Below are 16,442 nucleotides of genomic sequence, written 5' to 3'. Positions count from 1 at the left end.
TTTGTCCTAACACCTCCGCTGTAGATGTCAGATCTGTGAGGAAATGAGGTGGAGTTTAAATAGCATCAGAATACCTTTTGATAATGTTAATTTGTTTAAGGTTGGATTTTTGCTTTAACTTTTCTTCTTACCTGACTAACCTGAAAGAGAACTCTGTCAGAGCAAATACACTGTCTGATCCCATGAGACACATTTTACATTACATATTAAGTAAGACCATTTTGTCCGTTTGAGACTGTTTTTCTACCTACTGCCATGAGAAAACTTGCCGGTTACTGTGCTATGGACACGTTCACGTCTCTACATTAGTCCTGTGATTGAAAAAAACAAGGACATGTTTACATTGACTCTTCATTCAATTTACAGGATTAATCTGCAAAAAACAAGTTCCTAATGTCATTAATTCCATGCTCACATTTGCATTATAACCTTCTGTGTTATGGATCATAACACATACCTGAATGTAAACCACCAGCATATATGATACACTGTAACACGTGTCTATTGTGAGTGTGAAGTAAAAGAAAAAAGTCCTCATTTCTTCATCTGTAAAATGGTGATTAAGCTCTGGAGTTTGCTCAGAGAGGGAAAGTACGAATCAACGTGTGTTTCCTGAAGAGACTTTGAATGACAATGTTTGATTTATAAGAAAAATCTTCAGAGTAAAGTTTACAGTCCGTATATGCAAGGATGTAAATGCATTAGTGTTTTCACATGGACATCAAACAAACTTTATAATACATTTTTTTACAACATCTTACAGGAATTTATTATATGCATCCTTAAAAACAACAGTTTGTTCTTAAATTGTTTGCATACTGTAGTGGCACATGTATTATGCACTTAAAGTGACACTATACATCATGAAATGTAGTGAAGCTGAATGTTGATGTTAATTCCCTTAAAGAAGTTAATTATTGAAGCTGATATATTGACACATAACTGCTGAGATATAAAATGTAAAATAATACACTAACAGTTAAAGATTCTTGTAAAGTGTTCAAACTTTCCTGTTGTCATTATAATCAAATGGGCTGTATAAATAACTTGATTACCTTTTAAAATATGTATTCAACTTTATCTTATGCTGGAAAAATAAAAGGTGCAATAAATGTCTGGGGGAAACCCATGTGTATATGAAAACATTTGCAGACTTCGGTCCTCAAGCTCACCAGAGTTGGGGGTTGTTTAACAGGAACATATGAGTGAGTTTCCCTGACATAGTGGCACAAACGTGTCAGAACACCGCTTGTGCCACAGCTGCCCGAAACAAACAACATTGGTAATTTACAAAATAATTTTCTCTTGTCTCTGTCGTCGTTAATACATCAGTGCGTAGATACTCTTTCACTGAAATTACATTTTTAATTCTAAAAGAGCATTATTATTGTTATCCATGAATTTTTAAATTGACTGTTTTCCAAAAAAAATACCAAAACACATTATTGAGTTGATATAAGTCGATATAAGTTGATTAAGATATCAAATTAAAATTATTATTATTGTTATTTACATACATTCTTGTGAAACGTGTTTTAGTGATTGATTGTTATGCTTGATTTTTTTTTTTTTTGCGAAGCCCTGCAGTGAGCTGGCTCAAATTTGGGTATAAAAAGGGGAATTCAGTTTGAGGTATACCAACAAACAATGAACCAAAGCATACTTAAAGCTGTGCAGAGACTCTTTGACCAAGAAAAAGGAATCTGGAGTACTGGAACTGATAGACTGGCCAAGTCAAAGTCCAGATTTGAATCCTTTTGAACAAATTTGGGATTTAATCGATTCAAAGATTGATCGCACAAAACTTTCCTCCAAAGCCAGTCTGTGGGAACTCAACCACAAAAGAGACTGTTAAAAGTACATAAAAATAATTCCAGCAAGAATGCAAGCTGTTATCAAGGCCAAAGGAGGACTACAAAATATTTGTTTGGTTATAATGTGTGAAAAAGGATTAGTATTTAGTTGTTTCATTTGATTTTCAACAAGTTTTTGAAAGATGTCTAAAATATTTATGTTTTCTGGTTTTTATGACAGATGGTCTAATATATTTGTTAAGCACTGTTTATTTCAGATTTCCATTTCTTAGCTTAAGTTTGAGGGTTTCTGGTACTTTGCATTGAGCCACTCTGCACTCTTAGTACATCCTGAAACAATTAAAATGTAAGATTTTGGTAATGTCTGTTTTTTTGGGGGGGTTTTTGTACAAGGAAAAATCTAAATCTATTGAAGGGATAATGTCAATATTATTTTATTTTTTCCCTCTATCTCTAGTTGCACACATAGGCCTACTTGGGACACATCCCTAAACATAAAAAAAACATTTCTAAAAAGATATGGCACTGTAAATGTATTCATAAAAAATAATATAAAAGACATTGGTTTGAATACATTTGAAAGATCTGCTACTTTTTGAAAGACATTAGCACACAAACTATTTTATGATTCTATTATATTTTATGACACTGTCTTAAAGCGTCATTGTATGTGTTTGCGTTTAAATCATTTTATTAACAGTGAAAAACATTGTATTAACAGTGTCTTAAGAGCCATGCCACTATTGAAGAGAACACATTGGTAAACTGAGGGAGAAAGAAATCCCATTGTAGGTTAAAGTCATTGTCCTCCAGTGCGCTAGGTGGCAGCACATCTTCATCAGCTGGTTCTCAACAGTCCGCAGACACAAGTGGAGACGAAGTGAAGAAACGAGCATTGAAAGGTTATTCCATAGGTGAGTAGGGTACCAGCGAATTGCTCGATATAAGGGATTGTACACTCCGCAGGTCTCAATGTAAAAAAGGCTTAAACATGTTTGGTGGTTGCAGAGAAAGGTTAGAGTTTCACGTGGACTTCAATAAGTTCAAGTCTGTACTGAAGTAAAGCTAGCTAACTGTTTCAGCTGCTTTTAAATTCTTCTGGAAAGATGTCAAGCCTGTTCAAACATTAAACGCCACTCAATAGAGTTAGAAGAAACAATAAGTCATTTTACAAAACAAAAGGTGTCTTGAAAAGATAATAAATAAATAATATAGTATTTGTTCAATCATCCGTGGTTTGATGTGGGACGGTGTCGACTATACGCTTCAAACATCACTTCCTGTTATCAAAGAAAGCATTTTAGAAATAAACAATTCAGACTGTATTGTGTCTCTTTGAGAATAGTTCTCGACGATTTTTGCGATATCTTGGTTTTTTACTCACCTATTACTCGAGCGATGTAAACCTAAGCGAAGATGAATAAAATGTATGTACAGAGTGAGACTTTTATTTTGAAGGTACATGTTTATTGTTTTAGATAGAGTTGCATACATCCAAAAAAGTCTTCCCTAAGTGATTAACAATTAGATTAAACAGTCAAACTAAACAGAAATCCAAATGTTAAAAACATACGCAGTATCTGTAGATTAAGCTTGTCTGAATGTTTTCAAATGATTCAATCTCTTACAATTGAATGATCCATAGTATCGCTTTAAAGAACATGTCAGATAATCGTTCATACTTTTAACAAAAAGCTGATAAAAGAGAGAATGCTGTCTTAATGTCACATTTAACTTGATTTCTTCTACAATTGTAGTTTAAAAATCTGATTTCATGACAGCACTTGTAAAAAACAAGTGATAAACCGCTACAGACTTTGAAAATAACCGTTGACAAAGAGTAAAATGTTTTTTTCCAGGTCCTTTTGTCTTCATGCATGTTTGTCTAAATATATTGGCGTCTCTCAGCATGATGCGTCTTACTGTCCATGTTATTTTGCTTAGTGACTCGGTGGAGCGCCGACATGCAGAGTTTGGTGGTGCAAGCCCTTGTTATGAGGCAACTCGGCAGACTGAACCCGCGCCACCTGCTAGCAGCCAGATATGGACCCAGCCAGACTGAATGGTGCCCGAGAGCCATCCACACACGGCAGGTGTGGGGCTGCTCGGCTTTCCCTGCACTTGGCTGTCACAGACCTTTCAGTGGCAGGGATTCTGTCAGAGGTTGGTCTGTCCATCATCTGAGGTTGAAAAGCAACCGAAAGAAAAGTGCGGCCCAGGCTGCACAGGAGAATGAGGAGGAAGAGGAGGATGAGAAAGACCCTGAGGACAGTGATTATGAGGATGAGGTTGATGAGAACCCAAATGTTCCTAAAGACTATAAAGACATGGAGAAATACGTGCAGACGTTTCGCTTCGACGTCATCATGAAGGCTGGTCTGGATTTAGCACGCAAGTGAGTCACTGTTGGTTTCTCTTGTTGCTCTGTCTTTTTTTTTTTTCAAAGCTTGCTGAATGCGAAGAAAACAAGTGCTGAAATGTTTCAAACACAGATCTCTGCCAGCGACCAAGTTAAAAAAGGATGCTGTTCTTGTAAAGTATTAAATGTTGAAAGTTTTATCTGCCTGTGCTTTGAGTGGTAAATATTTGAATGAATTATATGACAAGAACATGTTCAAGTTTAACGTTTCGATCCCTAACACAGCAACAAAGACTAACATTGTTTTGTCTTTACAACAGTAAAATTGAGGACGCCTTCTATCACAACAAGCTCAGGTTAAATGGACAGAAGCTAGTTAAGAAAAGTAAAATGGTAAGTGACATCTGATGACAAGTGTCACAAATTCTGCTCAAAACATGTCGTCTTGTTGTCCTTTTTATCTTTTATTTTTTTAAATCTATTTTAAGGTGAAAGTTGGGGACAAATTGGACCTGGTGCTGTCGGAGAATCGAGAAACGAACACTGTTACTCTCATGAGAGTCACCCTCCTCAAGGTTTTCGCTGAACCTAGTCAGACAGAAAAGCACAAAGTTGCCATAAGGCGCTGGAAAAATATAGAGCTCCCCAAGGATGAGGCCTCTACGCCGTAGACATGGAACTGGACAGTGTTGACGGTGATACAGTTTGCAAGGGAAGACGACAACATCTGCGGAAATATCATGAAACGGCTGGAGTCTGAATAATAAAGAATTTCCTAACATTGACGGTCTTTATAGATTGTAGAAATTTAAGAGGAATTTGATACAAGGACGTTTTTGTCTTTGTCTAAAGATTCGTCTTTTTTGTGACAAAATAATTCACTGGCTCAAGACATTTTGAAATCGCCAAACCATATCGCCTCAGTGGACATGAGATGTGCTAGAACAGATCTATTCAAAGCACCTGATCGAAGTGCATGAAGTAAAACATGTTTTTGCCACTGACAGGCTCATTGTTGTCATTTGTATCCCCACAACATGACAAAGGATTAGTAAAGAAGACCTTTGTTTTAAGATTTGATGCTTTATTCTAACAGCTGATAACATGTTACCAACAACAGCTGTATTATGACTGGCTAAATGTTCTTTGAACAGAGTTTGGTAGTTTTGAAGGGAGCTGTTTCTGGAATAAAGTGGCATCATAGATTTGCTGAAAGGTTTATTTCTGGAGCGTCCTTCAAATAACTTGAGCCTTTTAGTTATCGCAACAAGTTTACAAATGTGTCTTCCAAAAAAATGCATTTAACCATTTAGCAGCTTCTAATTAAAAAAAAACTATTATAACATCTAAAAAAACAGCTATTGATTCCCCCTTCCTCATATGGTCCCTAAAATATGAAAACAATGGGACCAGGTTTTAATAAAGTGACCGCTTAAACAGTACGTTTTCCTTTTTCCTGTGAGTCTCTCCCAATAAATCCACTTTGAAGTTTTAATGTGTAAAAATCAAGTCCTGATAAACAGTCTCAATTCTCTTTAGTTGATAAGATTTCATGAAATTCATTAACCTTCTTTTCAGAGACCCATACCATCAGTCTGTTAGAAGTGTTTACATGTTTCTTCTATGGCAGAAAACATGAAATTGTTAGTACTAGGAGAAGCAACGTTCATGTGATGGTACAGAGCTTGAGTGGAAGAATTCATTAAAGGGTCCATGCTTGCTCCCATCGTTATAAAACCTGGCGTGAGTATCGAATAGGTGCACGTTAGTTGCCTTCATAGAAACAGTTGAGTACAATAATAAAAAAAACAGTTAAATCTTATACCACATTTATATTTGTGATTTTATTAGAAATAGGCTATCATGATCCATCGTCATGTTAAATTGTCTTTATAATATAAAGTTCTATAAGAAGGCTTAACATAAGCACATTGTTAATAAAACAGTGGTGGCACAATGCTACATCAGTAACTGCAAAGGAAAAGATCACATCATTGTGATTCATTTCTAGCCAAAGAGCAAGTGTGTGATCTAGGCTAGATGCTACTATCATCGTTATTATTTTTTAGGCTACAACATTGATCAACAAAGTGTGTTAGATAAGCTAGTTTTGGCTTATAAATAGAAGCAGTTTGAAATTTCTATTCGACAATGAGACTACATCGACTACTATCTACTGTTGTAGTCCGAAAGTAAAATATCACCAAGAATGGAACTGAAGAAACTCATAGCGGCTTGGCTGGACAGTTGTAAAAGTTCAATAATACGATTTCAGCTTATTTACTGTGCAATTATTTTATGACAAAAAGTGTAACCTAACTGAACTGAAAAGGAACTAGGACACAGTGCTCGACCTCTTGGCCTTCTTAAGAATGTCACACTTCTTGCGGTTGGGACGCCGGCAGCGTTCATCGATGCTCGGTACACATTCGTAGTGCCACACCTCCTCCATCTTATCCACAGGATACACTGCTTCTACATAGTGACGGATCAACCTCAGGCGAACTGGGTCGAGCTGCTTCTTATTGCAGGCTCCTGAGTGGTTGTACTGCAGCCGCAGGTTCTCTGGCGTGAAGAGCTCAGGGAAGAGGCGCACCAACAGGCGGGCAGCAAAGTTCCCAACAGAAAGGCTCTGCTGGACAATTTCCCGCACCTCCGTGTCTGAGAGCAAGTAGAGCGGAGGTACAGGGAAGTCAGGGGTGGACACAGTCAGCTCATCCAGGGGAATCTTACAGAAGTCTTTGCTACTTTTTTCTGGGGGTAAAGTGGGTATTTCCGGATCCTCCCTCATGCTATCTGGATTAAAGGGGTTCATCTGGCAAAGAAAGTCCTGTTCTGACTCCTGGCCGTACACTTTGCGCTGCTGCAGGTAGGATCTTCTCTGCTCCGTGTCCCGTCTCCTGCACCTCTCGTCAAGTTTGCCCACAAATTCCAACATCCACACTCTGTCGTTCTTGGCCCGAGGATACACTAACTGCACATAATGACGGATCAGATTGACTCGAACAGGGTCGAGCTGTTTTTTCCCAAGAGAACCGCTGCAGTTGTACTGCTTCCGTGTGTTCTCATGGGTGAAGAGCTCGGGGAACATAAGCACCAGCAGCCGCGAGGCAAAGTTACCAATGGACAAGCTACAATCATAGTTGTTCTTTATCTGCTCCCTGGATAAGAGGTACTCCTGAGAAACTGTGAAGTCAGGAGGAGGAATCTCAAGATTGTCAAAATCCACGGGCGTGAGCAGTGACTTTTTGGACTTACGGCCGGGCCTTTCAAAGTCGCCCACCTCCGGGACCTTAATAATGGAGACATCTTCAGGAAGGCTGGCCAGGTCATAGCTCTCTTCATTGATATTGTCAGGCTCACTTCCATTGCCATTACTGTGAGGACCCTCGAGTGCATCCTCCATATGCTGAATGCACACCTGAAGCCAGCTGTCCTCAGGCACATCAGGAAAATTTGCTTCCATATACTTTCTTATTATTTCCATCTTGTCAGAGTCCAGAATAAGCTGCCCCACACTACTAAAACTGCTGAACCCTTCTGGCAATTTCCCCTCTTCGAAAACCTCAGGGAAGAGACGGTGCATAAGAAAAATAACAAAGTCCTCAGGGGAGGAGAACTCATCCAGCTCCTCGGTGGCTTGTGAATCAAAGGCGAGGTCTGACACAGCCAGGCTGCTCTGCTGGTTATCAAAAGAGAGCGGCTCCTCCTGGCCCTGCTCATTAATGAAACGGTAGTTTTGAGGATGCTCAGTCTTTATCCCAGCACCTGTGATTGTCTGCTTCCTGAGCAGACGGGCACTCTCCATGTCCCTCTGAGCCCAGAAACGATTAAATAAGTCATTGATCTGAAGGAGGCATTCTTCCTGCCATACACTGTTGTTCTTGACCGAAGGGTAGCACACCTCGACATAGTTACGAATCAGCTGCAGATGCAGAGACTCCAGTGTCCTCTTGCTTGCCATGCATTCATGAGAGCACTCTCTCGCTTTGAACAGCTCTGGGAAGAGATGCGCGAGCAGCCTACATCCAAGCTCTCCAGCGCCGGACGTCTGCTCCATCAGCTGATTCAATTCTTCACTTGTTAGCAGATATTCAGGCGGAGGCTGGAACTCTGTTACCATCTCAGCGGGTTTGATCTGCTTCTTTATTCGCATGACCTCCAGGGTTAGCAAATCCACTTTGCTATGCAGCTGTGTCATGCTTGAATTGAGGGTGTTGAGAATGAGGAACATTTTCTCGATAAGTGGATAAAGGCTCGAGTTTGTGGAGGAAGCTTGGCTTAAAGCTTCTGCGGTGCCAAAGGTCTCCAACGGGCCATTTTCTTCTGAACTTTGGAGCTTGGATGAGAAGATGTTGCTGAAGTTGACTGGATTCCCAGCACCATGACTGGCATGCTGCTCCAGGCTGGGTGTGTTCCTCTTCTCAGATATCCTATGAGAGATGCTGAAGAGAGGTTTTCTGTATGACACTCTGGATTTCTGCTGGGGCCGTTCCCTCTTCTCTCCAGTTGTGGTCAGGCAAAGAGGCTCAAGTCTGCTGCTGTCATCAATCAAGTGCCGCCTCATCTAGGGAGAGAAAATAACCTTTCAAAACCAATATATATGTGGTAAGACAGACCTTGGACTGAGTTGCCCCTGTTGTATATTAAAGTGTCAAGCTTACCTCGCAAGAGACTCTGATTCTCTTACTGCCGGTGGACTGGGTTGTGTTTGGGCCCATCTCTGCAGAGGATCGTTTACCAGCTTCAGCAACCCCAGGAAATCCCCCTCCATGTCCTTCAGATGGCTCGCATATAGCAAAGTCATCCGTTTCCTCTTTAAAGTCCTGGGCATGCTTGTGCTCTGCCAAGTACACACGTTTTGAGTTAAATAGGAAGTTTTCTGGTTCACATTAAGAGATGCACGTGCATTTAACAGCAATGACAAAAGGAAAGCATGTCTCTGAAGATGAGCAGTTCTTCATGGCGCCATACTTTGATTTTCTTTTTCGTCTCAGTGTTGGTATTTTTAAGAAACGGGAGGTGACAGATAACCATAAACATAAAACTTCTGAAAAGTATGTTTTCTGATTAAATAAACTAATAATTATTCATTTTTTACCACAATAAAAATGCTTAACTTCAGGCTTTTACAAACTCAAACTGGTCTCAAGCTGCCAAGCTCATTCACATTTACTTATTAAAATGTAAACAGAGGCTGTTTCTGCTGCACATAGACATATAGGATGCAAAGTTTACCTTTCTCAAGCATCGCTTCATCTGAAACTGCTCCATGCTCAGAGGAAGTCATAGCCTAGAGCAAATAACACCAAGCATTTGAATTAGTTGGAAGTCCTTCAACATGTCACTATACATTTTCTAACACCAGAATAATTATTGATAGTAATAAATGGATTCATAACTTGTTACAAAAATAACTGACATAGAGTAGTTTCATTTAATAGGAAGAATCACCAAGCTGCATTTCTTCAGTTGTAAATGGGATTTTTTAGTCCTTGATGTAAAATGAGCATCTTCTGGGTTTAAGGAAAGGAAATGTTATATAGCACATATATTAGCAACAAGGCAATGTGAAGAGCTTCACACAAGACATCACAGTCATGGGAGAAAGACAAGACCTCACAGGACCTTGACTTTTAACTTTTAAATCTTTGACAGTTTGGAGACCAGACGTTTCAAGACTAAATAACGTCAATATTTCAAATCTTCAATACAAGGTAGAAACATTTCTAGTAAACACTTTAAAAATCATAAAGACACCAGGAAACAGTCAGGTTCGATTTGCAGCATTTGATCAATAATGGTTTTATTTATTTGACATTAAAAGATTGACAGACCTACTTTTGTTTCATTAATAGCAAGTAAACAAATCTAATTATTTGTTATGGGATAGTTGGGGGGGGGGGGGGGGGGGGCTTGTATAGCACCGTTATGACCAACAGCATGTGATCGGCTGCAGGCAAACACTGTTCACCGCTTTGCTGCTTGAGCCTGCGTGCAAGGAAGAAGGTAAACCCCATTAAAAAGGCCAGCTCAGTTTCTCTTAAAAACATTTTGTACATTTTCGCCAGAGGCTTCTGAGCATGCCATCGTACATTGAGTTGCTGACTCTCTCTCAGCTCTGATTAAGCAGCCACTTCCTCATTCTTCCGCCCATGAACCTTTGAACCACAACACAAGACAAACCAGCTGCGCGAGACCACGAAGCCTCGACACGAGCTCGTCTTTTCAACAACCGCACGTGTAATGATGAATATCAATGCACCGCGTTATTTTAGTATTGCTACATGTCGTTTGTTACATTTTAATGACGCGGCAATGTTTGCGTGGACGAGCCCCCCCCCCCTCCTGCTCGGACTCTTGGAAAATTAACGGTAAACGCGCGTGACCGGCGATTAGAGCTCACCTTTACGAATCCATGCAATCCTGTAGGACTGTTAACGACGTGTTGGACATGTCTGCGCAATGTCGCGGGGATTTATTTGCAGGTTACTCTGGTTCTTGTTGTTGATATTTTTTTTCTCGCTCGGCTTCTCTACTTTCTCGCGTGACGAGACAGCGCACGCGCCTACTGTGTCACTTCCGCACAGCTGTGGAGAGCCAAACTTGAAATGAAACTATATAAACGTATAAAACACACTTTTTTCATCGGCTACTTACTGAAATACACCTCCGTTTATGTTGACCACCGTATGACTGGCTTGAGTGTTTTTGTTGCTGCTTAGTTACAGATCACATTTAAAAAATAAACAAACATAATAAATAAACAAACTGTTTGTGGTTTAGGCTACTTGGCTTAAAGTTCCCATGGAGTATTTAGCTGTTTAAGAAACAGGCCGAACATAATCCTGATGCCTCGTCATCAGTTTTTAAACCAAACAAGATAGACCATATAAAGTGAATTTTTTAAATTCCTGTAAATGATGCCATGGGGTAAGTGTCAGATGAGATAATGTATCCTGCAGAACTATAAAAAGGATAGTCTACAATTTCCACAAAATTATTTCCTTTCAAAATTTCTACAGCAAATATTCACAAAAAAATTTACTGTATATAAATATGAAAGCAGTATCATATATATATATTTTTAACCACAGGGGACAGCAAAACAGTCCATCACAGGAGCTTTAAGTAGGCTTAATAGGATAGGATACAATGTCAAAACAAAACAATGTTTGTTCAATACAATTTAGTGAACATGTTAATGCAGTAGTGATGATTATTTAATACACATCTCATATCCGAATCATTAGAACTCTGACAGAGGTTATTTTTCCTAAATAATGACTATTTTTTTTTGTATTCTACTGTATGCTCATATAAAGTTAGATCCTACTAATTAATTAGTTTAACTTCAATTGACTCAGGATTTTTCTTGGCCCTGTTATCATACAGTTACATGGCACTGCTGTTTACTGTAGTGTCACATTTAATTATGCATCAATTTCTTTATTTCTTTTATTTACACAGCAAGCATTTTAAATATCAGGGCTTTGGTTTGTATTTTTGTACAAAAACTTGATTTATATCAATTATACCTGCAACAACAAAAATGAATCGGTAAAGTTTCTAAATAGTATATAAATATCTGTACAAATAGATCTGTTTTTAAATAAATAGTCGTCTTTTCCTCCTAATAAAATTGTTTGGTAAGGCACAAACAGAAATAGGTACAGGGGAAGAAAATCTGTTCACCCTGAACCGTACAGGCTGACATTATGTGGGCAGCATCGCCCTCAAGTGGAAAGAGACTGTAACGACATGAGACGTTCGCTCTGACCATAATACCTGTATATGCTGCACCTTTCAAACCTGTGTTGTCTGAACGTTAATATAAAAGATTTCCAAACACAAATTACACCATTACAAAGATTCTCTTAATCTTATCGGCCAAACAAAGACACGAAAAATGTTATAATAAAACGTTTACAATTTTATAAAAACTTCCAAATTTATTCAGACTTTTAAAAAAAAAAAACGTTTTACATTATTCATGTTTTCTTTTACTGTGTCTAGCTTCAAGCAGTTAACATTACCATTTTATATTGTGTTTTTGATGGTGCCTCTGGTTTTCCATAAAATACAACAAAAGCTGTATTTACAGATGACTCAACCCTTTGCAAAAAAAAAAAACAGGTAAAAAAAAAAATCCTTTCTAATACTTTTAATCAACGACATTAAAAAAAAGTGAGATTATAACTGTGAACTCAGAGTTTATATCAGTGTTTTCGCATAAGACTGCTGTGCAGAGAAAGTCTCTGATGTCAGGGATTTTGGCAGCTCGTATTCTCAAATTACAGCTGACAGATAATCAAAGCATCATTTACCATCCAGGTTTGGGGATTACGTAGTGAGAACTTTAAAAATATGCAAAGCCGTAAAAAAACCCCCCCCAAAAAACAATCAAACTTTGGAGTTTGTGGCAGCTGATGAACAACTCAGGGAAATGATGAATAAGCAAACATTTGAAGTTCCATATTGTTGTCATTAGAGGTTAATTTTGATGTGTAATGGGCAGCAGCCATTCAGCAGAGCATGTAACCTGTAAAATGGTTTCCTCTGATGAACAGAAATGTCAGTAAGAAATGAACCAAGGACCCCACAGTGCTATAATTCCATCTTAATTATTTGCTTTTTCATGCCCACACTGGCACCCGGTGTTCTGTTCTGTTCTCCTCCACAAATATGTAGTCTCAGAGATGATATAACAAGACAACGTGTGGCTGGTGTGCTTCTCATTATTCGACTAATGAGCTGTCTCCATGGCAGTCTGATCTGTCAGCCAATGAAGCGAGCAGGGCCTGTGCAGGGGGAAGCACGGCCCTGGGGTCAGCCAGGCGACGGCTTGAGACGAGGGGGCCGGCATGCAGCACTTAACACCGGGAAGAGCTCGTTAAAGTGTCATTTTTGGCCAATATGCTCGTCTGTGTCTCGGAGGCCAATCAGCCATACTGTTCCCATCGTAGGAGAATGACTTTCATCCATCAGCGTCAACTATATGATGATATTAGCAGGTGTTTACTGATAGGCCATTCAGAGGAAGACTAATGGAGGCTCTAATATCTTTCCACACTCACTCAGTCGTTTTACTTACTGGCTTATTCCTAATAAGGTCATAGGACGTGCTTGGAATCTATCCCAGCATGCTCTAGGACGGGAGGCAGAGAACCCTAATCATCAGTTTCTCACTGTATTTAACACCGACAAAATCCTGGTCATGCACAGACCATACATTAAAATGACCTGTGTGTCTACATTCTGTACCCACATCGATGCGTGTGCATTAATGTGAATGTGTATAATGGAATCTATGAAACCTTTGCCACTGAACCTCACTTTAATTACAGAGGTCATAGTCGTAGCCCAGCACGCTGAGCTCAAACACGACTCTGAGATTAAAACTAGAAGAAAACTGTTTAGTTGTACAGGACATGAAGCTGAAAACTTTTCCCCTCTTCACTTCATTTGGGCTGCACATACAGTCAACAGCCATGTTGGCATGAAAAAAGTTTAAAATCAGTGTTCTAGATCAAACATTTAGCTTCACAATGGGAAAAATGTTATTTTCCTCTTGAAGGCAAAAACTAAAAAGCTCATTCCATCAAATTCGGTTCTGCAGAGGGCGGTTGATTTTGACTGGGACCATCCATGCAACAGTTTCATTGCTCAGGTCAGGCCTTGTTTTTTGAAAAAGTTCTGTTTAGTAACTATATTTGTCATTCTGGCAGTGCCCCAGCCTTCTTCCATGTTTGGTCCTTTTAACTTTCCATGTAACTTTCCTCATGTCTCCTCACGGCGAGGATAAATATTTAATGGAGAGCCTGAGGCGTTCCCTGGCACACGTTGTACCAGGAAGCTCAAGCAGTGGAAAAAAAAAACAGATGAAGTGAACCTACAACCCTGCAACAGACAGGAGCTTGTTTTTTTTTTTAATAGTTCACTCAACATCACGGTCTCATGAACTTCAGCCCAAAATTCTTTGGATCTGTCATTTCGCCCTTCTTTCATTTACTTTGATCCCCGTTTTTACCCACAGAGTCCCTTACTTTGCCACTGCTCTGCCTGTCTCAAGGCTTCAAAATGTTTCTAACATGCATCTCATCAGGAAGTTCTCACTGACATCTCACCAGAAAACCTTAAATATAGCACATCTAACTGATGAATAGCAAACAGTTTTTGAAATATCTAATCATTGCAATGACTCTTTGGTTTACAAATAAAATGAGTATATGGAGATATGGATGTGATACGGAGATGCTGATGTTAAAGCTCCTGTGAGAAACCTTCAGTTTGAGCTGTTTCTGGCACCTCAAAGTGATCCCTTTGGTCTCAGTACTGATTTTGTCCCATGTACGCAGTGCTCTTAACAAAAAAACATCCTGCTCTCTTTAACAGTCGAGTCTCAATCATTGACAAAGTTCTTTGTCTGCGTGCTGCCATAACGTTGTCTGATACCTAATCACCTGGGACCAGTTTAGTCAATCTTTATGCTAATGAGTTTGTCATAACAAGGTATCAATATCAATTCCTTTGTGTTTTTTTGCAACCACCTTAAAACTCTTTAAGCTAGCTTTAAGCATGTTGTTAAGGTATCTTGGCAAAGCCCATAAATGTATTTCTGGATTTTAAGGTAGTCAGAAATGAAAGTAGCAAAAAAAAAAATGTTTTTATAATAACCTCATTGTGGCATGAGGTGCAAAGTGGGATAATCAAGAAATCTTTTACTATTTCATATTTCCCAGAATTTCAGCCTGAGGATAAATGAAGCATTTCAGATCCTGAAATCATCTATAAGAAGGCATAATTAAGACAAATTCTTCAGATATAAATCTAAAAGAAACAAACAAAAATCACAAACTTATACTAATATGGAGTGCTGATGGAGAGTAATTGATTCAACAATGTCTGGAGGATTTATTCTCTGAGAGCTTTAACTATGTTTGAAGATATTGTAAAGACATTTTTGTCCGAACCAATAATAACACTGCAATCCTGAATCCTCATTAACTGTAGGCTAAAAAGGTTAATCTGAAACCTAAAATAATTTGAAACTATACCTTTAATCCCAAAATAAGACGCTTCTTTCTATAGAAAATATTCAACAATTCTTTTAATATTGGCATTCCTTCTCATGACACTTGTCTGAGTCAAACTTGCTTTGCAATTCTGAAAAAGACATTCTGATGTGGTGCCAACATGTACCTCTGTTCTCTGGACCTCCACTGACCCTTCTCGTCCCTGCTGTCTCCTGAGCGCTGTCCTTCAGGTGTGGCCTGGATGTGACAGACAGCTGCAAGCGGTGGCACGGTTTCACACCTTGGCTGCCCCCCCCTCTCCGCAGACAGCAGCCTGGGAAACCACAGGCCACCAGGCTGGCGCCAGCCTGTACGGCTTAGAGCAGGGCAGCCGGCCCAATCAATACCTCTGCATTTCCTGTCCATTTGCTCAGGTCTCTTCATTAATTATTACTGCTTGGCGGAGCTTCAATGCGCTGGCTGGCTGGGCTGAGGGGAGAGGCTGTGTGACCTTTCCCCGCCCCTGGCTTGACTGGGATCAAATACACAGGCGTGGGGACAGACATAATAAGGCAACATAGATGACATTACTCCTGAGCCCAGCCACCTCCCCCTATGTGGAGAGGAAACTGCGCCAAGCACCACAAAAAATACATCATTTTGCAGCTGTGCTTATCAGCAGGGGTACATACATGGTATAACAAGACTTTGAGACATTTTCACAACTGGTTTTAGAGCTGCTCTTCAATTTGGCAGACATCCACTACATCCGGCAGCTATGATTTCAGCACCATCTGAGGTGTGCAGTAACGAGCAGGGTGAACCAGGGTGATTCTGAAAAATGAAATTTAGTTAAAATAAGTGCTGCTTGGTGCATCATTTGCACTTCATGGCACATTTTCCAGATGACAATAACAATTCCTCAGAAAATCTTAAATTACGTTCTGCCTGGTATGTGCCTTTGCTGATAAGCGAGGTAACAATGAAGTGCCAGGATTTAAAATGCAGCTTGGGGTGATATTTCCTCCACACAGGAGAGCAAGGGGACATATTAGAGCCAACACAACACATGACATGATGCTGAAGTAATGTGTTTTTGATTTTTTTTTCTTTTTTAATGATGACCATTTATAGATTGAGTCATTTAATTTTGGAAATAAACTATAATCAAAACAGTGCAGAACAATTTCTTTAGACATAAGTCAGCACCTGGCTCAGAAGAAGTTCATTTGTCTCCAAAGTGTCGTCAGTTCA

At 39.4% G+C, this 16,442-nt stretch overlaps 2 protein-coding genes across 4 annotated transcripts; one reads left to right on the top strand and one right to left on the bottom strand.

Moving 5' to 3' along the window:
• Positions 1 to 2,610: 2,610 nt before the first annotated feature.
• Positions 2,611 to 4,954, top strand: mtres1 (mitochondrial transcription rescue factor 1). The gene is made up of 4 exons (XM_079370624.1): positions 2,611 to 2,728; positions 3,759 to 4,209; positions 4,494 to 4,566; positions 4,662 to 4,954. The coding sequence occupies exons 2-4, from the start codon at positions 3,779 to 3,781 to the stop codon at positions 4,842 to 4,844; spliced, it is 687 nt and encodes a 228-aa protein (XP_079226750.1). The 5' UTR covers positions 2,611 to 2,728; positions 3,759 to 3,778; the 3' UTR covers positions 4,845 to 4,954.
• Positions 4,955 to 5,990: 1,036 nt separating this feature from the next.
• bend3 (BEN domain containing 3) lies at positions 5,991 to 16,439 on the bottom strand. 3 transcript variants are annotated; one of them, XM_079370619.1, is made up of 4 exons: positions 15,401 to 16,439; positions 9,412 to 9,466; positions 8,838 to 9,016; positions 5,991 to 8,740 (listed from the first exon to the last, which is right to left on the bottom strand). In XM_079370619.1, exons 2-4 carry the CDS (start codon positions 9,461 to 9,463, stop codon positions 6,509 to 6,511), a joined length of 2,463 nt encoding a protein of 820 aa, XP_079226745.1. In that variant the 5' UTR covers positions 9,464 to 9,466; positions 15,401 to 16,439; the 3' UTR covers positions 5,991 to 6,508. The 3 variants fall into 3 exon arrangements, with proteins under 3 accessions (XP_079226745.1, XP_079226743.1, XP_079226744.1); XM_079370617.1 differs by lacking the exon at positions 15,401 to 16,439 and adding an exon at positions 10,834 to 10,940; XM_079370618.1 differs by lacking the exon at positions 15,401 to 16,439 and adding an exon at positions 10,580 to 10,827.
• Positions 16,440 to 16,442: the final 3 nt, after the last annotated feature.

This window comes from Symphodus melops (assembly GCF_947650265.1).
Source record: "Symphodus melops genome assembly, chromosome: 19".
NCBI classification, from domain to species: domain Eukaryota; kingdom Metazoa; phylum Chordata; class Actinopteri; order Labriformes; family Labridae; genus Symphodus; species Symphodus melops.
Note: the sequence above shows the minus strand (reverse complement) of the source record. Positions and strands in the feature narration are given on the sequence as shown.